This window comes from Rhamphochromis longiceps, linkage group LG18, assembly GCF_057381845.1.
Source record: "Rhamphochromis longiceps isolate RC_006_pf linkage group LG18, R_longiceps_female_GT1.1, whole genome shotgun sequence".
In the NCBI taxonomy this organism is placed as follows: Eukaryota; Metazoa; Chordata; class Actinopteri; order Cichliformes; family Cichlidae; genus Rhamphochromis; species Rhamphochromis longiceps.
Window position 1 is genome coordinate 22,828,239 of NC_140574.1, and position 23,392 is coordinate 22,851,630.

General features: G+C 41.5%; 1 protein-coding gene across 1 annotated transcript in view; it reads right to left on the bottom strand.

The window, feature by feature from the left end:
* Positions 1–4,489: 4,489 nt before the first annotated feature.
* Positions 4,490–23,392, bottom strand: part of LOC146648269 (protein unc-13 homolog A-like) — a 33,225-nt gene continuing 14,322 nt past the window's right edge. The window contains exons 13-42 of the mRNA XM_085389470.1: positions 22,413–22,491; positions 21,965–21,970; positions 21,793–21,867; positions 21,464–21,683; positions 20,571–20,798; positions 20,240–20,381; positions 19,860–20,029; positions 19,575–19,690; positions 18,887–19,050; positions 18,530–18,683; positions 17,297–17,365; positions 16,975–17,064; positions 16,492–16,626; positions 16,280–16,407; positions 15,561–15,646; positions 15,335–15,461; positions 15,142–15,238; positions 13,965–14,108; positions 13,807–13,884; positions 13,306–13,383; positions 13,134–13,222; positions 12,627–12,770; positions 12,033–12,156; positions 11,376–11,432; positions 11,197–11,277; positions 10,681–10,828; positions 10,165–10,221; positions 9,385–9,471; positions 7,907–8,063; positions 4,490–7,818 (exon numbers count right to left, since the gene is read on the bottom strand). Of these exons, the coding sequence (XP_085245596.1) occupies positions 7,530–7,818; positions 7,907–8,063; positions 9,385–9,471; positions 10,165–10,221; positions 10,681–10,828; positions 11,197–11,277; positions 11,376–11,432; positions 12,033–12,156; positions 12,627–12,770; positions 13,134–13,222; positions 13,306–13,383; positions 13,807–13,884; positions 13,965–14,108; positions 15,142–15,238; positions 15,335–15,461; positions 15,561–15,646; positions 16,280–16,407; positions 16,492–16,626; positions 16,975–17,064; positions 17,297–17,365; positions 18,530–18,683; positions 18,887–19,050; positions 19,575–19,690; positions 19,860–20,029; positions 20,240–20,381; positions 20,571–20,798; positions 21,464–21,683; positions 21,793–21,867; positions 21,965–21,970; positions 22,413–22,491 (3,619 nt within the window). The 3' untranslated portion in view covers positions 4,490–7,529. The remainder of the gene's footprint in view (positions 7,819–7,906; positions 8,064–9,384; positions 9,472–10,164; positions 10,222–10,680; positions 10,829–11,196; positions 11,278–11,375; positions 11,433–12,032; positions 12,157–12,626; positions 12,771–13,133; positions 13,223–13,305; positions 13,384–13,806; positions 13,885–13,964; positions 14,109–15,141; positions 15,239–15,334; positions 15,462–15,560; positions 15,647–16,279; positions 16,408–16,491; positions 16,627–16,974; positions 17,065–17,296; positions 17,366–18,529; positions 18,684–18,886; positions 19,051–19,574; positions 19,691–19,859; positions 20,030–20,239; positions 20,382–20,570; positions 20,799–21,463; positions 21,684–21,792; positions 21,868–21,964; positions 21,971–22,412; positions 22,492–23,392) is intronic.

A 23,392-nucleotide genomic window follows, 5' to 3' on the forward strand; every position in this document is an offset into this window, starting at 1 on the left:
GGTTTGAAAACAGGGTTTCCTGAGGCATGCTAGCCAGTGACCTCTGACCTTTTTTTGTGATTAGAGGTGGGGGGAATGCAAAGAGAGCCACGCCAGTACGGGGTGCCAGACTCCCCTCGAACCTCTGCTCTCCTCTATTTTTGCTTTAATTCTTTTTGTATGCAGAACCAAAATGTAAAACGTCAGCAAACTAGGTTTCAGGCCTAACCTGTGTGTATGTATATACCCTGGATACAATCATCGGGATCTTGTTTTTCAAAGCAAAACAACTTAATTGAAGATGAACGTAGTTTCTAAAAAAACATGTGTTATTATTTGTAAGTTAACCATCTGCATGTCTTCGAGCCTTCTGGCATTAGCTAATAATTTTTAAGATACAAAAAATACAAAAAAACAAAAAACTTTTTACACATTTTATTTTTTACAATTTATTTGCTTACCTAAATATCCCAGACAATAATGTGACCCTTTTATTACTTCAAATTTATTTTTGTTTTCCATTTTGTTTTCTTTTTTTTTCATTTTCCTTATTTCCTGTGTACTACATATAGGCGATTTATAACAAAATGAGAAAATTATTGAAGAAATTTTAAAATTGAAATATATTTTATTTGAAAGTTTATGGACCTTTTAACCGTGAGCCGGGAAAAATTGTATAATCGTATAATTTGAGCTGACTTGACGGTTATGAGAAATGTATCAAGAGTTTTATTTTTTATGCTTCTTTAATAAAGTCTTGTTTTGTTTTTGTTTTATTTTTGTTTCATTTTTTTACTGGAAAATAAGAACTTGTCTGTGTGCTGTGTCTTTATTGTCAGTGGAAATGTGCACAAGATTGCAGCAGCCGCATCTTCCGACCACATGGTGGCAGTAGAGATGCACCTGCAGAGGAGTAAACCATAATGACGTGAAAAGTGTAGCTCGGGAGTGTTTGCTTGTAAATGTGACAACAAGACGAAGTTATTCATTTAGGAACAGGTTTTTCCAGCATGTACTGTGAACTTGAAGATTGTGTGTCAACAGTATGAATCCAAACTGCTCAACTTTAAATACAGTCCCACTGTTTTCACTCAAACGTCACTCTTAAGTTGCAGCATTTAATGTACTTTAGGCTCAGTCTGAGCGTTAAGAGATATCAAGGACTTATACAGCTGTTGGGAGGAGTGAGTAGGATAAGAGGAGGCAGTTTGCTTTTTTTTGCTGCTTCAGTTTTATGTCAAAATGTACAACTCTGAGAAAAACGTGATTCGATGGAAGCTAGACGTCTCAAGAAGAAGTTGGGAACTAAAAAGCGACAGCTGAAGAAACATTTAATGAACATTTAATTACAGCAGGGCGGTAAAATGGCTGAGTATAAAAACGGCGGCAGAGTTTTAAAAATGTGGAATAATTTTAAAGTAATGTTCTTGAAAGTAGAATTGTGAATACTTCTGTCATCATCTGCAGTACAAAAGATTCAGAGAATCTCTGTGCGCTCGCCTGAAAATTGATACTGGATGTCCGTGATCTTCCGGTCCTGACGCGTCACTGCATTAAAAACAGGCGTGATTCCGTCATGGACGTCAATGCACCTTGGGGGGCGAGGGGGTGGGTACAGGAACACTTCCATCCACCAGAAACGCTGCTGTTTTCTCTGAGCCAAAAATAACCAGAGAAAAAGTGAGAAACTGCTCTGTGGTCAGATCATTCAAAGTTCCTGCAGGATAAAGAGGAGAGAGACCATCCACTTGGTTTACAAGTCTGCATCTATGATGGTAATAAGGTGCATCGGTGCCTGGGGAGTTGCACATTTGGAAAGGCTGAACGGTGTATAAGTAATAGAAGAGCATATGCTTCGTCCAGATGATGTCTTTCCGGCTCTTGAATCTTTCACTGAGACGATGCTAACATGCGTGCTTCACAGCAGAAGCGTTCACATGATGAACTGACCCGCACCAGCCCAGACTGTTCACCAACATTTGGCACATGAAATGAAAAATAAGACAAAGAAGACTCGGGACTTGTTTTTTAATGCTCCTCTCACCCGAATTCCATCAAAACCATTTTTACTTCTGTCAGTCACAACTGAAGAGTGATGATCACTCACTTTCCTGAATACTGTCCAGCACTGCATCAGTGTTTTCAATCAAATTACCTTTTTCAAATATGTATGAAGGAGCAAATAGAAAAATACACTGTCAGAGATTTACTTGCAAAAAACAGAAGTACATACTTTCCGTCTTGTGTCACAACTGCTCATCCAAGGATGCCCTGCTGCTCTGAGATTTGGTGAATGTGGAGGACATCTGTGTGCAGTCTGTGCAAAATGTAGCTGCAGTTACTTGTTTTTAGCTTACAGGAGTGGCCACCACTGTGGTCTTTTGCTGCCATAATCTGCTTTCAGAAATGCTCTTCTGCATACCTTGGTTATTTGAGTCACTGCTGCCGTCATATCAGCTCAGAGTAGTCTGACCATTCTCCTCTGACATCATCAAGGTATTTTCACCCAGAGAACCAGAGAATTTTGTCATTTCAGACCATTCCCTGTAAACCCTGGAGATGGCTGTGTGGGAAAATCCCAGGAGATCAGCAGTTTGTGAAATACTCAGACCAACAACCATGCAGCTTTCACTCACCTTTCTTCCTGATGCTCAGTTTGAACTTCAGCGTGCACATCTGCATGCCTCAATGCTTTGAATTACTGACCTGTGACTGTTTGAGTGGATAGTTGCATTAAAGAGCAGTTGAACAGGCGTACATAATAGAGTGGCCTCTGAATGTATGTAGGCTGACATGTGATATAAATGCTGTTTCAGGACCAAAAAGCGTGCACTTCACCGAAAGGGAAACCCATGCATTTAAATCTGAAGCCTGAACATGCGCAGACTCTTCAAATGGTTTTGTTTTGAACTGATCACATAAGTGTTTATTTGATGCTTTGCAAGACACAGGCTGATAACAGCTGTGCGGGGTTGTTGTGGTGGAGGTAAACAGAAGAGAGGGCACGGTTTTGAGTGCCGGCTTTCATTTTTCAGAAGATGTTTGTTTTTAAAGGTGCGGTTTTAATTCCCTTCAGTTTGTGTTTAGATTTCTGAGACGCTGTTTCTGGAAATCTGTTTAAACATTTGGCAAAATTGTAACAGGAAGTGTTGAGGCTGTTTAACAAAAAGGCAGCCTTGGACATTAAATATCTGAATTATAGACTCAGAAAACCAATAACAGCAGTATGGCATCAAGTCACATGAACACTTTTATATTTAACAGAAGGTTAAATTGCAAATATCTTAATGTATGACAACTAAACCTTCCAGATTCTCAGATATGGAAACTTGTCTCACACTGGGGTCAATGGACTGTTAAAGCACACATTTTATAGAGCAAATATCTTATTATTTGATATCATCCTTGTTAAATATAACATAAATGAAAATACTCATCTGTTACAACCCTTGTTAACTTTGGGATAAAACACCACAGTTATTTCTTCCTGACCACTTATCTGGTTTAGGGCTGACAGATGATCAGTGGAAACAGGAAGCACCTTATGTTTTTGTTTTGATTTTTAATAAATTTGCAATTATTTCAAGCTAGCGTTTTGTTTTTGTTTTGTTTTTAAATTTGTCATTGTGGAGTATTATGTGCAGAATTTTGAGGTGAAAATAAACCTAATCCATACTGGAATAAAGCTGCAATGCAACGAAATGTGGAACAAATGAAGTGCTGTGAATACCTCTCTGCTGAATCACACTTGTTATTAATCTCTCTCTCTTCCACAGCATGTCTTTATCCTGTCTTCCTTCTCTCACCCCAACCGGTCGCAGCAGATGGCCCCGCCCCTCCCTGAGCCTTGTTCTGCCGGAGGTTTCTTCCTGGGAGAAAAGGGAGTTTTTCCTTCCCACTGTTGCTGAAGTGTTTGCTCATAGGGGGTCATATGATTGTTGGGTTTTTTCCTCTATATGCATTATTGTAGGGTCTACCTTACAATATAAAGCGCCTTGAGGCAACTGTTGTTGTGATTTGGCGCTGTATAAATAAAATAAAATTGAATTGAATTTTCTGGTTGGCCAACTTAAATCACCAGTCACTCTAAACATGCATGTCCTTGGACTGTGGGAGGAAGAGGAGTAGCCGTGCAGACACAAGAAGAACATGCAAACTCTTGGACCTTGTCGCTATGAGGTGACAGTGCTAACAACTGTGCTGCCCACAATATACTAATCTCTGGGCTTAGAGTACAACATGTATAAAGCCTAAGACTGAAATGATCACCTGTCTTTCCTCACTCTTCACAGCGGAGAGGCAGCTGAAACTTGATCCCCTCTTTTGCTCCATATAGAGGTCAGAGGTCACACACAGAACAGAGAAGCCAGTTGATGTGTTCAAAGACTCACACTAGAAACTTGGATTAGGTCTCACTTGCATCCCAAAGTAAGAATAAAAATGACTGTTTCTGCTTCGACTCAGAGGCAGTGATGCGATTCTCAGAGAGACGGTTGGGTTGTGACACAAATGTCCTTTTAATAGGAAGCAGATCACAATCAGGCTGCATTCCAGTTCCACTTCATCCTCATTAAAGAACAATCGATAATGATAAGAAACAAATTAGAAACATCCTCGGTAGAAAATAATTCTCTCATGCGAGTTCTGTGTTCACTACATTCGTATTGGTTACAGATGACGTATTCACAAGCCTTTTGGAAACAACAGATAACACAGATGAGCTGTCGTTACATAGCTTTGAAAGTAAAAACAGGGAAGGAGGAGAAAAAACCCCCAAAACAAAACAGCAAGTAACATCAAAGAGACACGTGCTGGCACAATAAAGTTTCCCATCATGCAACTGGAGTTGATTCTATTCACAGGGCGCCATTGTTGGTCTCCGCGGAGGTGTGTCAGCGTGCATGCATGCATGTGTGTCATCTTACATGTGCCCTTTTGTGCTTGAGCAGAGGTCTGTGTGTGTGTGTGTGTGTGTGTCATCAGTGCATATGTGTGGTGGTGTCTGTATACGTGTACACACATACAGACGTGAACCAGGCAGCCAATGAGCCTCGGGCCGGGTCATCACTTATTTATTGTTGCTTTTTTTTTCAGCTACAACCTGACATGTCAAGTTTTTGTCTTGAGCTCTGGGGTTACCAACGGCAACCCCCCAAAAAAGTTTAACTGTGTTTAAAGGAGCACTCCGCTGATTTGTGTGCAGGTAAAAACAAACAAAAGAGAGGGGAAAAAGGTAGTGCTTGGAGATGTTGTCCATATATTCTTCTTCCTCGGGGACTGCATTACCCACGATCCAGTCTGGGTTAGTTATTTGTTTTTCAGTTATCTCCCCCCTCTGCAGAGCTTTAAGCCACAAGCAGACAGGACTAAGCAGGACTGACTCTCCCACCCCTCCCTCTTTTTAAATAAGCAAACGCTCAAATCCTGTGCAACAGTAAAAATCAGTGGAGTTCCCCTTTTAATGTTGGGCAACAACAGCAAAATCAAGCACGATCAAGTGCAATTTAATGGCCTAAATCAGAGGCATGATTTGGTCTCCCCAAGAAAGACGTGCTTTTAGGGTTGAACTATCCCGACGATCGGAGAAAGAAGGCTCTGCTGAGAGTGAATAACATTCAGACGATTAGTTTTTGGTAGCTTTTGAACAGTTAAGCGAAGACAACATGTGACAGGGCCAGCAGTGACGCCCGGGTTAAAACAGAAACCTACCCGGCGTCACTGACATCACTCAGTTTTACACAGAGACTACAAGACGAGCCGGATGGCGACCGCGAACGCTTGCTCACCTTTTCACATGACTAAAAGTGACACTTGTACACCATAAATGCTTGGCGGTGACTCTGATGGCTTCATTCTTTGAATAAAAAAAAAAGAAAAAAGAAAAACATGAGCTCTGCTTCGTGCAAATTTGGTCCTACTGAAGGCAAAGCAGTAATTCAAAAGCAAAACACGTTCCTTCTTTCTTATCCAAAACGTGTGAGAAAGAGATTACACACTTCCAACAGGAATGGGAACTTTATGAGTCCACAAATAAAATATTTCAGTGAGTTACAAAAACCACGTGATCATAACTTTCCCATTCCTTTCATGCAGAGTGTGCAGTTGGTGCTTCTGTTAGTTATTGACAGCGCATACGTTTTGGGTGTGTAGGTACAATGTATTGCTCACAATCTCACAGCCCATTTTGCAGGTGTGACTATCAGCCCACACAGGCACACACACACACACACACACACACACATACTCTCACAAACACACACCCCTTCACGCATACATTAACAAAAAGCGTATTCACCAGCTTTGTTGGTGAAACAAACCACTATTGCCTTGAACAGATGTGTTCAGATGCGTGTGCAGGCGATCGGGAGGAAAGTGTTCCACCGAGCGGTTGTTCGGCACCACGTGTCCTTTTTATTTGTTTCGAGTTCCTCCACGGTGACACTTCAAGGTTTAAATGGCAGAACAAGCAGGCGGGCAACAGAAGCACGGACAGCATGAGTTAGTGCATGAAGTGACATCCCAGTCCACCCATCCTGTAGCCCTTTTTTTTTAAAATTAATGTGCACTCTTCAGGGGGGAGGGGAAGGTAAGACGTCGGGGCATTGCTCCGTTTTGTCGTGACGTGAAGCAACAAGAAACATTTTAAAAACTGCACATTGTGTGTGGCCGCGGCTTTTGCCCCTAACGGCACGTCACACGTCACGGCACGTCATGGATCCACTGGTGGTGTGTCTTCATGTCACATTTTATAAAAACCTTACTGTACCGGGGTTAAATGCACCATGCTCACACAGACAACATATCGGAGGCACCCATCTTTAACACGGGAGTGGGAACGGTATAATCACAGTGTTCCTGGGGGTCAACATGCAGGAGATTACATTACAGGACTAGCAGTGATGTTGACCTTGGATGTCAGATGATCCAGGGTCAGTGTTGTGTTTTTTGTTTGTTTGTTTGTCTGTTTTTGAGGGGAAGGAGGGCTGATCTTAGATCTGTGTCTGAACTCCAAATTACACAATATGTTACATCGTGGGAAGCCTACAAAGAGCAAAACAACGAGGGTCGGGGAGACGGACTGGAAGAACGACACACAGTCAGGCAGGCAAGCAGACGGACGGACAGGCTGACGGAGCATAGCTATGGCGAGGAGCAAAGTGCAAAGTGGTCATTCTCAACCTATTCACATGGACTTGTTGTGGATGCAGTGAGCGTTATCTCACATCTAAATGCGCGGCGTATAAAAGGCGTAGTGTGGCAGGAACGAGTGAGTGAGGGATGGGGATGTGAGGCTTCAGTGGAGAGTTTTTGGGGGAAATGACTAATGAGATTCATATAAACATATTCCTGCTTGTTTGCATTGATAACATTGCGATGTAAATGTTGCATAATGTAAGCGAGATATGTACAACTGAGCATTTTTATGTGTGTGCTTGTGTATTGCACGTGGTTGTCTAACTATGCAGGTGTGAGTAGTATGTGTGCGTAACACTTTGCCGGTCAGGTACGTCTCTGTGCACACGTGCTCTCTCGCTCTCCTCTCCCTCCCCTCAGCTGCGGCCCTCTTCGGCCGAACGCTGGTCTGACTTGAGTTTGACGAATTCTTTCGCCACGTCGTCGTTGTTGCGCTGAGAGAGGATGCGCAACACCGTCAGGCCCGTCTCGTCCATGTGGACGCGTCTGCCCAGCGGCATCCAGCAGGTGACGCTGCCCTTGTTGGCTATGTCCTTCACCTGCAGCACAGCCATGCCCACGGTGCGGTCCTCCCTGGCGAAGCAGTAGTCCTTCACGCACACTTGCAGCTCGTAGCTCTCCGGCCCGACCTCAGTGCCCAGTGAGCTGGAATGAGACAGAAAACACACGATAAAGGTCAGCTTGTCTCTTCTGGATCAGCTGGTGCTGCAAATCAGACTGAGTGGACACTCACTACTGGAAGCTCTCATTGAACTTTGGCGACCAGCTGTTGTTCTTGGACTTGGTGGCAAATTTCCTCTTCTTGTCACTCAGGTGAGGGCCGATGATGTAGACTTCGACGAAAGGCCTGAAGCCCTGTGCTTTCCATTTCAGGTCATTAGCAGCGATCACTGGACACAGAAAGCCAGGGTAGGTAACATGAGTAATAAATCCATAACAAACTTTCAGCATGATTAAATTGGTCTGAGAGGAATTTAAGGCTCCTGTGGGTCTGCTTTCAGACTTTATAAAATACAGAAGACCAGATCAGCAGTGGAAAATACAACCAAAGAGTCCAGTGACTTTAGTCCTTTCTAAGGACCTCTCCTCGTGCACCTCTGGACTGCTTATAGAGCAGCCATTATTCTCATATTGCTATTATACAAATTCTGTTTACACTCTGTTTGCTGTGGACCTCAGTGAGAGGAAACATCAGCTTCTGTGTCAATGATCATCACAGTGATGAGAGCCGATTCTCTGGCTAGGACCCTGGGACCAAACAGCAGACTTCAAAGTCCACTCTGTCTAAATCTGAAGGCGACACGTCAGGAGCATGCTTGTTTTTTTTTTTTGCTTTGTTTGTTTGTTTTTTAACTCATCGGCTTTTGCACTGAGAATTCGTCCCATAGGGTCAGACTGTTGACTGTAATGTGCATTCTGTGGAAGTGGTGAGAGCATGAGAGGCGAGACTGAGTAGAATAAAATCACATTTGGCTTTTGCTTTGTTTTGTATACAGCAGTGCATTTTACGCTGTGGGCCACATACAGGCCACTTTGATGGTAAATGGGCCGGTTCCCCTTTGTGTTAGTGTAAACAAGTTTAACCACACAGCCCTGAGACATCTTGATTTAAGAAAAAGAAGTACAGTTTCAAGAGTTCTATGTGTTTCTTTTTTCTACATGACACAGAAATGTTGCTGTAATGAATGAAAGCATGCATCTATCAGCATGACTCTTCAGGCTAAATTTGTAAAAAACAGATGTGTAAAACTGCCCAATTAAGCAGAAAGATTTGCCCTTTATTTTCAAACACTTACTGTCTGTAGCAGGTAGTAAAAAAAAACAGGTACTTTTAAGCCATTTAATTGTTTATCTATTACTTATTTACTTTACTTGATCAGTACCCAAATCTGTACAAATTGTGAAAATACAGTTAAAAGTTCCAAATGTATGGCCTCCATATTTTCCAAAGCTATCCAGTGAGTCACACTGGAGTCTTTGCCTGGCCGATTCTGGCCCCTAGACCTTATGTTTGACACCCTTCTTTGAGCAGCTTCCACCTGAAAGAGCAGGGTTTGAATTCTGCCATGATGCAGATGGCTGTACTAGTCTGGTGGGAGGGGCTGTTTGTTTTTCGGCCTTCTTCACATTTCTGCCGACTGAACAGCTTTAAGTGAAAAAATAAAAGAAGGTGACAGAAGACAACCGCAAAAGCTGCTCTGCTATTTTTACCTTTCACACTGATCTTGTGTTCTCCATTAGGCTGGGGTAAAATGTCCACATTCATGACCCCCTCACCGACTGCATCCACTCCAGACGCTGCAAAGACACGCTCTGTTAGTGGATGACAGGCAACTGTGCCCCTACTTTATCTTTCCATGGCTGTGAACTTGTGTTTTCTGCAGACCCTGATGTAGCACAGTTGAGATGTATGACTTCAAGAATTGTAATGTATCAGCAGACTGTGAACTATATTTAAACATGCAGATGTTACACACAAACGTGCGCATGCAGGCAGGAGTTCTCTGAGATAATCTGGTGGCCGGGTAAAGCGGCTTTTGTGCGAGCTGTAATGCAAAGAAAATGGCAAACTCTAATGCAGTGAGAAATCTTAATTTGTTAAAGAGACTACAAACTCTGAACTGAAAAGAAAAAAGTAGATTAATATGAAAGGAAACTAAAACAGACTGGACAAACACTGCTTTTAGTTAACTACCACTGCTGTCTTAAATATCATGTTTCTGTGTCTCATGCAGCAGGCAGGGTATGCATACTGTTATGTAGCAGGCTACATCTTTCATAACTGGGCATGTACTTTAATCAATTAAAGAGCAAAAAAAAAGAAGAGGGAGCAGAGTGAGATCTGAGCTGTGCCCAAAGCGAACACTGCTCGCAGTCAGGTTATCTTGGGTTCCTGACAGTTTGATCACAAATGTATCTGAGCAGAAGCTTGAGTGCTGCAGGTTTGCCCTGGGGGACATGCAGACGTTACATAACACTGCAGACTTGTACCTTTTTCTGGTGGTGTGTCTTCGTTCGCTGTGTACCTGATCCCTTTTCCTCCATGGACTGAGGGGAAATGAAAGGAAGTTAGTATTAAAAGAACAAGCTCACACTAGTACATCTGCACATGAATATCATTTTCCAACCCAACAGTTTATAGAAGAAGGCTGATGTGTCTGACACCTAAAGGATTAGGTATCCCTCAGCAAGGTGTCCAGAAACATGTCTCTGACCTACAAACCATCTTCAGGCTTTTAAACTTATATACTTTGTATCTAAAACAAGCAAAGGCAAAGAGTATTTTGCAGTTTTCCTACCATAACTCACTCAACCAGTGAATTAAGCATTTTCTGTACTGTAAGCAAGTCATTCTTTTTAATCCCATAATCCTGTTTAATTCCATAAACCACAGTAACAAAGAATAAGCAGCTGAGCGCTTTGAGAACATCTGAAAGCTTATTTGTGTGAAATTGTTTGAAGCTACCTTGTGACCGTGTGTGTGTGTGACTCAGATTGAAGTCGTACCCTGAGCGTTCTGCGAGAGGACAAACTTCCTGATGAGTTTGTCTGTGGCCTGCGTGTACAGAGACAGGGCGTAGCGCAGAGACTGCAGATCCGGACTCTTTTCCAGAAACGTTTTCTTCAGGCCCACACCGCCGGCGTGGAAGTATTGCTGTGTAACAGATGTGACATGACACGCTTATTGAGGATAACCGAATGGCAGATAGACGGCAGACACAGCGAGCTCTAAGCAGAGCGTGTAATGTGAGCGAGTGCGACTAAACTGCCTTGTAGCGTGCATCAGGGCTGTCAGTATGCAAGCAATGAAGAAGTAATTTAAAGATCTCTAAATGTGCGCCAAACCTGGCAGATGCAACAGTGATTAAGAGTCACATTTAAGGTGGGTTGATTAAGAATGGAGAATACTTCTTTTTTCTATTGATTTAAAGAGAAGTCTCATGTATGATCACAGTGTCCATAGTAAGTAGGGAGATTCTATAATATGTGCTGCCTAAAAAACATGTGATCACCTCCTCATACCTTAATGGTGTCCAGCGCTAGCTCTATTACTGCACACTGCTTAGGAGTCAGAGCCTTGGCCTCCTCTCGGCCCATGTGTTCCTGCAGGACAGGGAGAGAGGAGTCATTCTGTACTGCTGACATTCAATAAACGCAATTTTTTAGACATGTTCTTGTTCCACTCATCTATTTTTAATCACCTTCAGCTTTGAAAGCTGTCCCAACTCCTTTGCAGCATTGAAGATCATCTGAGTTCCCTGTCGAGGAGAGACACAAAGACCAGGTGGCGCAGAGTGAGTGGATAAAAGAAACAAGTGGAGTTTTCTGAGATGTGCCAGTGAGGAAGATTTGCAAGGTGACAGGTGAGCAAACTCCAAGTTTTATGCTGGTTTATGCACTTTAGTAACGTTGATTTGAGTGAAAATTACCTTCTAAACAAACAAAGCAAAAAGGTTACGTCTTTGGAAAGTTCTCAACAGCAAGGAGGATTATAGTTTAAGTGCTTAAGTGTGCAGTCAGCAGTACTGCAGGGACTCATTGTCACGTAACGCTGCCTCTGGTGCACTGTGCTGCCATCTGAACTGAGTTTTTGAACTGATGCACTGTATCCACATAGAAAAAAGTGACAAAGGCTATGAAGAGTGAAGTTAAGATCCCTGTTTAAAAAAGAAGAGTGTTTCTTCATGCTTAAAAAGGCTGCACATATACTTACAATCACCTATGAAAGGATGAACAAGAAAAATGGCAGGATAGATGTGTTAATGTACAAATCCAGGGTAACGCAGCAAACCAAAACACTAAAGAGGAAAAGGGTGAAAATATCCGGGGGGCGGCTGTCTTGTTTTTTAAACACGTACCGTCTGGTCAGTAAGGGTCGGAAGCACGATTGTTTTTTCCATCGTGTTCATCACCAGCTTCCACAGCTCCTTTAGCACTCTCTTCAGGACCGTTTTCTCACAGATCTTAGCAAACAGTGATAAGCTAAAACACAAAGAACACAGAATCTCTTAACACACACTATAACAGCTTAAAACATGATTTCAGTCATGGGTGTAATTTTTTTTATTCATTTTGATCATCAGATACAGCCACAGGGAAAAAATAGACATGACCCTTGTTTGAGGCTTTTGGCTAGGGCTTTTCAAAATAAAAGTATCTATTTGGTTTTTTTGTTAGCGGTGGCATTGTTGGACTGGGAGCAAAACTTTATTTGGTTTCATGGCAATCCTTTTTTTTCTATAAAATGCTTATTGTGCAAAATATTGGAATTTTTCATAGCAAAAGCAGCAACTGAAAATGTGGCCATTAAAAAAAAAAAAAAATCAATAAAAAGCTTTTTTTTCCCGTTTTTCTAGGTAAGGTCAAGAAATCTCAACATTTGATCCCAACTCTTGAGACAAATTTAAGTTGTTTTTTTAAACTTTATTGATGGTCCATGGAGAGACACTTACTTGCTGTCCAGGAAGTCCATGATGGGTTGCAGGACATTGTCAGCTTCCTGCACTACACTGCCGTTTGCTGGGACAGTCTGACCTTTGACCTGGGCTAGGATGTCCCCCATTTGCCTCACGTTATCCTCGATCTGCGGCTGGAAACTATATCATCGTGTGGAAATATTCAAATGAAATGGACTCAAAAAATTATTCTTTGCCCCCACGAACATGATAGAATAATTTTGAATAAAATCTAACTGAAAAAAAGAAAATCAAAAGATTATTTATTCAGATTATTAATCATTAAGGAAAATATACTTGGTATAAACCGAGTGTATACCAGCCAAGTACAGTTGATTTGACTATTTTCCATAAAATTTAACATTTTGTACTTATGTAACAAGATTACATGAAAGATTTAAATGTAATTGAATTACTTAAAATCAGCTTTTTTGGGCCACAAATATTTTTCTAAGTGTGTGTTAAAGCTACTGTGGTTTCAGGGTGACAAACAGACGCACACACCTGACAGCAAAGATGCGGCTGAGGTCATCCATGACGCTATTCAGTTTGTTCTGCAGCTCCTTCAGGAAGTCGCTGGCCTCCACATTGAGCTGGAAGAAGACAGATGTGTTGAGTGCAACAGCCGGGTCACATGAGAACAACCAAAATGAAAACAGCCCGTTTGGAAACTCACATCTTTGCCTCCCATGGCCTCAAACATCTTCTCCAGCTGAACTCTGAGCTGCTGGATGTTATTGATTATGATACATGGCTGACGGGAGAAGGAGAAAAATCATTACACACACTTTTGTCTCTTTCACCCCCCTCTCTCCATCCCCATCCTCTGTCTGCTCCTGGCTTTTTATTGTGATCAATCAAGGTTAGGCCTCAACCTTTTTATTGCCTTATCTGTGAAAGCACTCTTTTGATGCAGGGTAGCAGAAGCAAGAGTTTTCAGTAATTAGTGCACCTCCGGGGCCTCCTAGTCTCTCTGGGAGTGCAGCCCACGTTTCCCCAACCTTATATCACATTCAGCTAATTACACAGTTCTAATTCACTTTGAGAGCTGCAACCTGGGCACAGCTATTACACTGAGGAACAGTTTATTATGTTCAAATTAATCAACTTGACCATTTACACCAATCAGTGTAGAACATAAAATGCAGTTCGAGCTCCACAGTTTTTCCACGCTTACCACTTTCTCTTTCTTGACATGATTTGGAAAGTCCTTTGCTATGATGTCAGCATAAGACAGCAGGACATTGCCAATCGTCTAAAAAATAAAATAGTAATAGTTAGACATATATGACAGCGGGGAAACACTCTGTGAGAGATTTAGTCGGTGAAAGTCACCTTGGCAAATCTCTTCATGTAGTTTCCAACGATCTGAGGGTCAGGACACTCCAGTTTACGGATGATTTCAAAGCTCTGATTGAGCTGAGAGAACACGTCCACCACTGAGCAGGAGAACAGAGCGTGCTCTGACGTTACCTGGAACTGTTGATCAACAAGAAAGAGCAGGAGAAGTATTAGAAGCAAGCGGTACATCACATTGACCTGAGCACTGACATTAACACAGACAGGGCTCGAATCCCCTGATGGCCACCAACGGGAGAAATTCACATCTGGAACAATGGAGCTGACCCTGAGGTCAGCTTCCTGTGACGGCATTTTAAAAAAGTTCTTCTAAAATCTTTTGGATCAGGGTGATCAAGGCGATCAGAGGGCCATGATGGGAAACAAGTCCCTCATTAACAGCCCGGCCATTAGCCAAGAAGTGAATAATGTTATGGTAAGCGCCGGAGCCTGGGGATCGTTTTTTTTGCTGACACAGGAGAGCAGAAGCCGCCTCTGGTGACAGTAATTGGACCCAAAAGATCCCCGACATATGAGCTGGGAGACTCTTCAGCTGCTTTGTATCGACTTTTTGGTGTGAGCCAGACTGAGAGTGTGAGATGCTTCATGGTACTTATGTGTGTGTGTGTGTGTGTGTGTGTGTGTGTGTGTGTGTGTGTGTGTGTGTGTGTGTGTGTGTGTGTGTGTGTGTGCACTAACTGGTGCAGTGAGGCATTTTTTCACTTTGGTATTGAGTCAGTATCGAGCCATTATTGACTCCCTTGAGGCATTCAACCCTTTCGTCTTAGTTTGGGATGCACTGAGTCGGAGAGATGATGAGAAATTCCAGAATTTGCATGAAAATTGCATGAATACATTTTTCGGGGGAATTTGCCTTCAGGTGATGGGCCTCATTTAAGTTTTCACTATGTATTCAGCTGCTGTCTCAACAGAATGTGATTGTTCAACATTTTCCTCCATAATTTTGTAGTTCCAAAAAAGTTTAACTATTCCTTAAAATGCGAAATAAGGCAAGCATAAAACTGCATCTCATAATGTTTGACATTGTGGGTGTAATCTTATGAAGTTTTATGCATATGTCAGTATTTAAAACAGATACATATGAGGATTTAACTACAGCAACACCTGAAAATCTGATAATACATAACCTAAGATCATGTCTGAAAAGAGTTACCCCATCTTTTTTGTCCCTCTCGAGGGCCCCGTGGAGAAAATCTCTGGACACTTCCTCATTCTCGTCCAACCACATGATGACAAATGGCTCAAACCAGCTGCACAACACAGAATGACAAAGGGCAACATAAATCTTTATGCCACGGTGGTAAATGTTTCAGGAAAAGCATGCGGTGCTATAGAAAAATACTCACGCTGGATATTCAGGTACGTGCTTCTGGAAAGTGGGAAGTTCTTTGCAGTACTCATTATAGAGCCACTTCACCTTGAAGTGCAAATTCATATAATCTGCACTTTTGCACAGGCGTTGCTTCTCATGCTCTGAATATCAAAGTGGAAGAACAGGTGAGGAAAATTACACGCAAAAATTCCAAAATAAAAAAAGCCCATCACTCCCATCTCATCACCCTGAACACTTACCCTCCATAGCGTACTTCATATCTTGTGCAAACATGTTCCACATGACTTCAGCGCTGATCTTGCCCACATTGAGTTCCTGGGGAAACCTGAAGGAGACATCACAGTGCTCAGGACTAAATCCAGCTCCATATTCAGTAATGGTGCTGTATTATTTAACAAGACAGCCCAGGCTCTTTCTTGTGTAACTCCATCAGTGCTTTCACAGCATGTTTTCAGCTGCCAGCAGAGAGAAATCCACCACAGAGAGAATATGAAATTATCAAGATACTATTATTCTCAGTTTTCTTCCTCCAAAAAAAGCTATGAGTTTATTTAAATTTGTACTAAAATATTAAAAATACACAACCAGCAAAGCTGCAGGAGTTATTTTATGAACATAAACTAAGGGACTGCTGCAAGCACAGTTACATAATACAGTTGATACTGTTTGATTTCCTAGACATTGTGCCCTCTTTGGATTTTGTGCTGAAAGGATGCTATTTGTGTCTCATAACAACTTCTGTTTCCCTTTTTGTTCCTTTTTTGTTCCATCACACCCACCACCCATTAAATAATAAAGCCTTTCATAGACTAGTCAGTCCTTACAAGAATCTTTGGACTCAGACGAAAAGAATTATGCATCGTGTAGACTGCCTTTCATAGACTAGCCTTGATATTTCAGCATTGCCTGTGTATAATAACTACGTAGAGTCAGACAAATCTTATAAGCACACACTCACTGATTAAGGCAAGGAGTGTACGAGTTTTTGTCCTCCTCTATGATGGACACAATAAGGGTGATGAGTTTCGACCAGAAGTCCAGGTTCTTGACGCTGGGACCCTGCTCATCTGGAGGGACAGCTTTTGACTGAAATGAGAAAGGTTTCTTTCACTGTAAAGGCCCTAAAACTGCAACAGCAGCATCTGTACACAAAAACAGAGGCACACTCACAGGGTCTGTCTGATATTCCCTGTTGTAGAGGTCATGGCAGTTGTTGAAAATGTATTCGTAGGTGGAGTTGAGACAGGCTTTTACACAATCCTTAACCACCTGACTTGCCCTTGGGGGACTCTGCAGCTCCTGGACCTGAAAACAAATATTAAAGAGCATATTGCTGAACTGAAAAGACCTCAAAGCATTTACCAGGCACACACAGTGTCATCAGGAGGGTTTTCTCACTGGGAATTTAACCGTAAACTCACTGAGCTGCATAAATGGCACCCGTGTACAGTAGCAGCCACACAAAAATGATCACACGCACACATATTACAGTGCTTCATGCTAATAGCTTAAGTTGGGTTATGTAGGGTTATGCTGATGAGGCTGATTCTCAGTTTGTGCCACAGGCTGCTTCTAGAAAGTACTGACATTTTTCTAATGTGTTTAGAAGGAAAAAAAGAGAAAAGAAGAAAGAAAAGAAAAGAAAATTCTTACCTTCATCCTAAAAAAAGTGATACTAGTCAAAAGGTCAACAGTAGACTTGAGGTCTTGCAGTCTTTCGGGACTGCTGGCAGGGAAGTTATTCTGAAAACGCAAACAGAACTAATTAAAAAATATAACTTATATAATGTTATATATAATATTATGTCGAAGTAGCTTAAAAGCATGCTATTTCTTATTTAAACGATGCATGCACTCAGAAAATCAGGAGCAAGAGACTGACAAACAGGGACACTTGTGATACTATGTAAGCTGCGTGTAATTAAGAATGAAATTGTTTAGCACATTTTCTAAAAGAAATAAGAGAAGTAATTACCCGATACATGGACAAGTCAATTCTCAGGGAGTTGTGCAGCTGATCCAGCAGTTTGACAAACCTCTCCTTCTACAAAGGAAAAGATGCAGAAAAAAAATGAAAGAACGTAACACGACTGGAGGATTATTTGCAACCATTTGACTAAACAAAGTTAAGATGGATCTGATGACATTCAGCTCATTACAAGTTTAACAAAGTAGGCAGCGACACATTTAACGTCCTTTTTTAGGGTGTTTAAGCGAGATGCTATCTTATTTCTCATAGGATTTTAAAATTATCATATAATTCCTCTTACACTATACACTCACTGGCCACTTTGTTAGGTACACCTGTTCAATTGCCTGTTAACCCAAATATCTAATCAGCCAATACTACTGGGATTTTCCCACACAACCATCTCCAGGGTGTACAGAGAATGGTATAAAAGCAGTTTTCCGGATGAAAACACCTTACTGATCCCAGAAGTTGGAGGGGAATGAGCAGCCTGCTTTGAGTTGATAGGAAGGCCACAGTGACTCAAATAAACAAATGTTCCACAGAAAAGCATGTCTGAAAACACAACATGTTGAGCCTCGAAGCAGATGGGCTGCGGCAGCAGAAGATCACATCGGGTGGCTCTCCTGTCAGCTACGAACAGGAAACTGAAACTACAGTTCACACAAACTCACCAAAATTGGACAATCAGAGGCTGAAAAAACACTGTCTGGTCTGATGAGACCTTATTTCTGCTGCAACATTCAGATGGTAGTGTCAGAATTTGGTGTAAACAACATGAAAGCATGGATCCAACCTGCCTTTATCAACGGTTCGGGCTGTTGGTGGAGGTGTAATGGTGTGGGTGACATTCTCTTGGTACACTCTGGCGTCCTCCTGCCAACTGAATTTCATTTAAACACCACAGCCTATCCAAGTACTGTTGCTCAGCATAACTATCCTTTTCTAACTGCGCACCGTGTCGCAAAGCTCAGATCATCTCAAACTGGTTTCTTAACATGATAATGAGTTCTCTGCACTCAGATGGCTTCCACAGTCAACAGATAGCATCATTATTATGTATGGACCAAAATCTCTGAGGAATGTTGCCAGTACACTGCTGAATTTGTGCCATGACAAATTAAAGCAGTTCCGAAGGCAGAACGATATCAAAACTGGTGCTAGCAAGGTGTACCTAATAAATTGTCCCATGTGCGTATAGTCACATATAAGAAAGGACAAACTCTTTCAGGGACTCACTCCAAAGTTTGATGCAGCAAATCTGTCTGAGGCTGAAACATTGTTGGAGGACTGGGTAGTGTGGGCGTAGTAAGCATTGATGTTGGCAAGTAGTGTGCTCATCACGGCTGGCACTCCTGGGCACATGTACTTCGATGACAAGCAGGCAAAGTGGCTGTGGGGTGGATGTGGCAAAAAGGCAAAGATTTAGTACATTTACTTCTCATCTCATATTCCTGCATTGCACGGTAAGAAAATACACTGTGTGGTCAAGATTTAGATGCACTGTGTGCTTCATGAAACCATTTATTAGCACGTCAGCACTTCACGTTTCAAACATTTACATTTGGCTCTCGTGGATCTGTTTGGGATACTAACGTCATGGCCTGGTAGATGGACTCCACTCCGTATCTCATGGCAAACTCATCAACGATCTCCTGAGCCGTTTCATCAAAGTACACCTTCCAGGCATCATCTCCTTTGGCGTCAGGAATCTTTACCACACCGCCGTTTTGCTCCTCAGTTGTGTACTGGAACAAATGCTGAACACATACAAAGAGGAAGTAAGGGCGATTTTATGTACTAAGCTATAAAAATGTTTACATTATCACTGGCAGTTAAATAGCAATTAGCAGGATAAAATGATAGTATTAGACCTAAATGTGCCCATTTATGTCTGTGTAAACTGACTGGATCTGATATAATAAATAATTAAAATATTCCAAAAAGACCTCCTAAGACCTGAACTCTTCCACGGCATGCATTTTTAATTTCTCTTTGATATTTGGTCATATTGGGGCCCAATGAATGTAAAAACAAAGAATTACCAGATTTTTTTTTTAACCTTATTTTTGTTTTTAAGAAAAATAAGAGCCACATATGAGGATATTCGTTTAAAATTTTGATAGAACAGTAGCAGTATAATGTCCTCGTAAGTGGATATCAGGCCCTTGTAGAACAAAATTGAGTATTTTGGTCTAAATAACCCAAAATGTGATGTCTGCATATGTGGACGCCAGGTCCTAGGAGGTTAAAGGATTTCCACCACATGTTTGTGCAGACTGACCTCATGCAGACAGGTGTACTGGACATGGTAAGGAGCCACCGTCTCCTCTCCTTTGATCTCCACACTTATGTGCATCCGAATTGCTCCAGACACAGCAGACTTATCTGTTCTCTTGTCTGTCACGAGAAAGCAAGAAATGTCCCCTTAGTTGGCTAAAATTTCTCCTATCTACAACAGACAAGCACTTCAATTATCTGTTATTTCTTACTGACTTGTTGATCTTCTCATTCATCTCTAACACACTATCCCCTTTTCAGCCTCTTCTCCTGTCCCACAAAAACTCACCTAGGTTGTACCAGACGTCCATCTCCCCGCTCAGAGTGCGGACTTCGATGATGGTTTGACCCAGGAAGTCATCGCTCTCACGTTTGAACCTCTGTTTCACACGAGACTTGATGTCATCGTCTTCATCCCACACACGGACCTTGATGCGGTCAGATGAGTTGTGGCATTCACTGGATGAAGAAGGGGGACAAACGGGTGGAAAACATAAAAAGTTGACAACTGTAATACAGAAAGGGTGGGGGAAATTAGTCCAAATAAACTACAACTACTGCGTGGGCCTTAGACATAAAAACAAACCATAAAAATTTAATTTTCAACAACTTTTAATAAGATATCATTTGCATTTGAAACTTTTATGATAGGCTTTCTAGTGAACTCACAAGTGGAAGCTCTCTTCCCACACAGGGTTGAGGTTACCATAGATGGTCTTTGTCCTCTTCTTGGTTTTTCCAACTTGAACAGTTACATAAGGGTCGCTGGAGCCTGTTTTGTCTTTAGCCTGAAGGCCCTGGGCACACACCACTGAGCAAGAGGCGAGAGACAAAGGTAAATGTATAAAAACATCTTTTCAACTCTCTTACAAAAGAAAGAAAAAGAGAAAACAGCTTCTGAAAATAAAAATCAAACTTGCATCTATGGGCTTTACATCTCCAAACATGTATCCTTCAACAATTATTTCAGGTAAATATATAAATGTATATTCAATTGTACCTGTGATGCTGATTTTAGCTGACCATTTGGAGGTCCCATCAAGCACACTTTGCTTGATCTGTTTCATTTGCATGCCATGCGTTGCTTTGTCGAGGGCAAACACTTCCTGGATTAGCTCAAAGATCTCTGGCTTATTCCTCTCTCTGATCTTCATGCGATCCTTTAGGACCATGATGATGTTCTGGGTCCGGTCCTCTGCGCCATGCTTGGAGCTCTTCTCTGCAGCTCCTGAATAGACAGGAAAAAAAATGAATGAAGGGATGCACAACGAATAGCTGATAGTGGGAATATGTTGGGAAGGGAATATATCTGAGTCACTGCAATATATTTCCTTAAAACTGGGCACCAAGTTAAGATAGCATCAGATCAATTTAGAAAGACATTTCTTGGCCAGGAGTCAAACCCCTAAATTCCCTCAAACAATGACAGAGACTGACTCCACTTAACCATTGATCTACTCGGGAAAAACAAGATAGTCAAGTAACTGTAAAAAGATCAACAAATGTTTCCAGGATCAAGATCTTATAAGAATCTTTGGACTCAGAAGAAATGAATTATGCATCGCCTAGACTGACTCTAAGATGAGGATGGGAACTGGATAAGTCACTCTTTGTGAAACTAAATTAGACAAAGCAGTATGGATGCAAAGCCTATGGGGAGAAGGGAGAGCGAAAAAGGGCAGGGGTATGACAGCACATTACTCAGGAGATAAATTGGAAAGGAAGAGGGAGGAGAATGTGAGAGTGGACAGAGGACAAGAATAATGGGATGTCAATCGGGCAGAAGGATACACAGGAGGAGCTAAAACAGTTTGGGTGTGTGCAGATGCGCAATAGAAAGATGTGTATGTTTTATGCCTGTCCGCACGAGTGCCAAAATCTGTGTGGCCTTACTCTGCAGACAGTCGGCATTCAGCAGATCCTGGCACTTTTCGTGGCATTTGACACCGCACTCTGAGCAGCGCATGCCTTGACGTGCGATGCCCCAGAGTAGTCCCTCACATTCATAGCAATAGGTGGGAGTGGTGGCTGTCCACACCTCAAAGTTGTGTGGTGTAGTGGAGGAGATGGGGTAGATCAGAGCCTGCAGGGTCTTTTTATAAACATGAATCTTCTGCAAGTGCCACACAGAAAAGAAACATATGTTTAAGTCCAGCTATTTATTAAATTCTGAAGGTCCTGAAAAAAAAAACTGACAAAGAAACATGTGGAGGAAAACCCACCAGCTCCTCATTGCCGAGAGTAGTGGAGGCCATGGCTGAGGTGATTCCAGCTTTACGTGAATTCTGCACCAGAGACTGAGGAGGAGACGGCAAACAAAAAAAATGTTTTCAAGTGTGGAGCAACTGCATAGATCCTAATATTTGATTTCTTTGATGAATAAAATACACTTACCATCGCCTAAAGATATCAGGCAATGATTAAACACAGGAGCAGAGTGGAAGGAGACAAAAACAGATGTGAGCAAAGTTAGGGATATTAAAACAGTGAGCTATCAGAATCTAAATGATCTGTGTGTGTACAAGTATGTTTCCTGAACTCTTATTTACTGCTATGCAGCATTTATCAGCAAACAAAGCACAGCAATCAAACTGGCTACAGGTGGAGTAAATTTACTTTTGATTATAAAAACAGGTGAACTAGAAAAGTAGAAGTTCAATCATGCATAAGGTAAGAGGAAGAAAAACTAACTACAACGCAAAATAAAAGACAGTAAATCAATGACAGAGGAAAGATCGTAGACAGAAATCAATTGTGTCTACACAAAAAGGATTCTTAGTGTGGGGTTTATTACATGTGTGTGTCCGCGTGTTTGTGCACGTGTGTGTGTTAATGTTCTCACCAGATCTCTGACTAGAGGAATGGCTTTTCTCTTGCGAAGGTCGGGCATGCTGTCAATACTGTATAGTGCACCTCCCATTCTGTAAGTTGAACAATAAACAGTAAAATATTTATGCATATACTCATCAGTATTTATATTTTTATAATCAAAATGCTTTACTATAAACTTGAGATTTGGAACAAAGAGGGTGATGGATTTATCTCAGTCCTTTTTAATGCTCAGTCAAGGACTTCTCAAGGACTTGATTGGGGAGTTTAATTACAGCGGCTGCTTTGTATAAAATAGTGGGCATGACACTCCACACACCTAGCATTAACTGCTGGGTTTCTATTTGGCTAACGTAGCATTTCTTCAGCATGAAGCTTCAGTTGAGCTCTGACGTCTCCCTCATCTACAAACGACCTGCCAGCCAAGTCGGGGCACCCCAGAGCTGTTCAGTGCTGACTGGCTTAATGCCACAAGCTGAACGAGCCTCGATAAAACAGAACGAAACATTTCTGGGCTAAAAAAAAAGGATTGTCAAGCTAAAACACTAAAGGATTCTTTCACCAATGAACTGAGGATAACTTTAATTGTACTTGAGGTGCATACTTCCCAAGTAATTAAATGGAATTTTAATGTACTTTACTTGAAATGACAAAATAATTACCTACAAATACTTAAAGGGTAAATTTACTAGAATAACAGGGCTAACACATCAGGAAACAAAGAAACAATTATATTGTGAGTACATTTAAGTAGTGTGTAAGAAAATTTACAGGAAAAGAGATAAATTATTCTGTTAGTAATTTTTATTACTGCATAAATTTTTGGTAATTTTGTGGAAAAATAAACAATATTTGCCAATGTACTGTACATTTCAGGGTTCAGACAGTGTTAATGTTATGGAGTGGCTTCACTTTAATGTCTAGGTATTTCAAAGGAAAGGAAACAGTTATTACCTGTAAAAAGTTATATAATATTTCAAATTTCTCATGTAC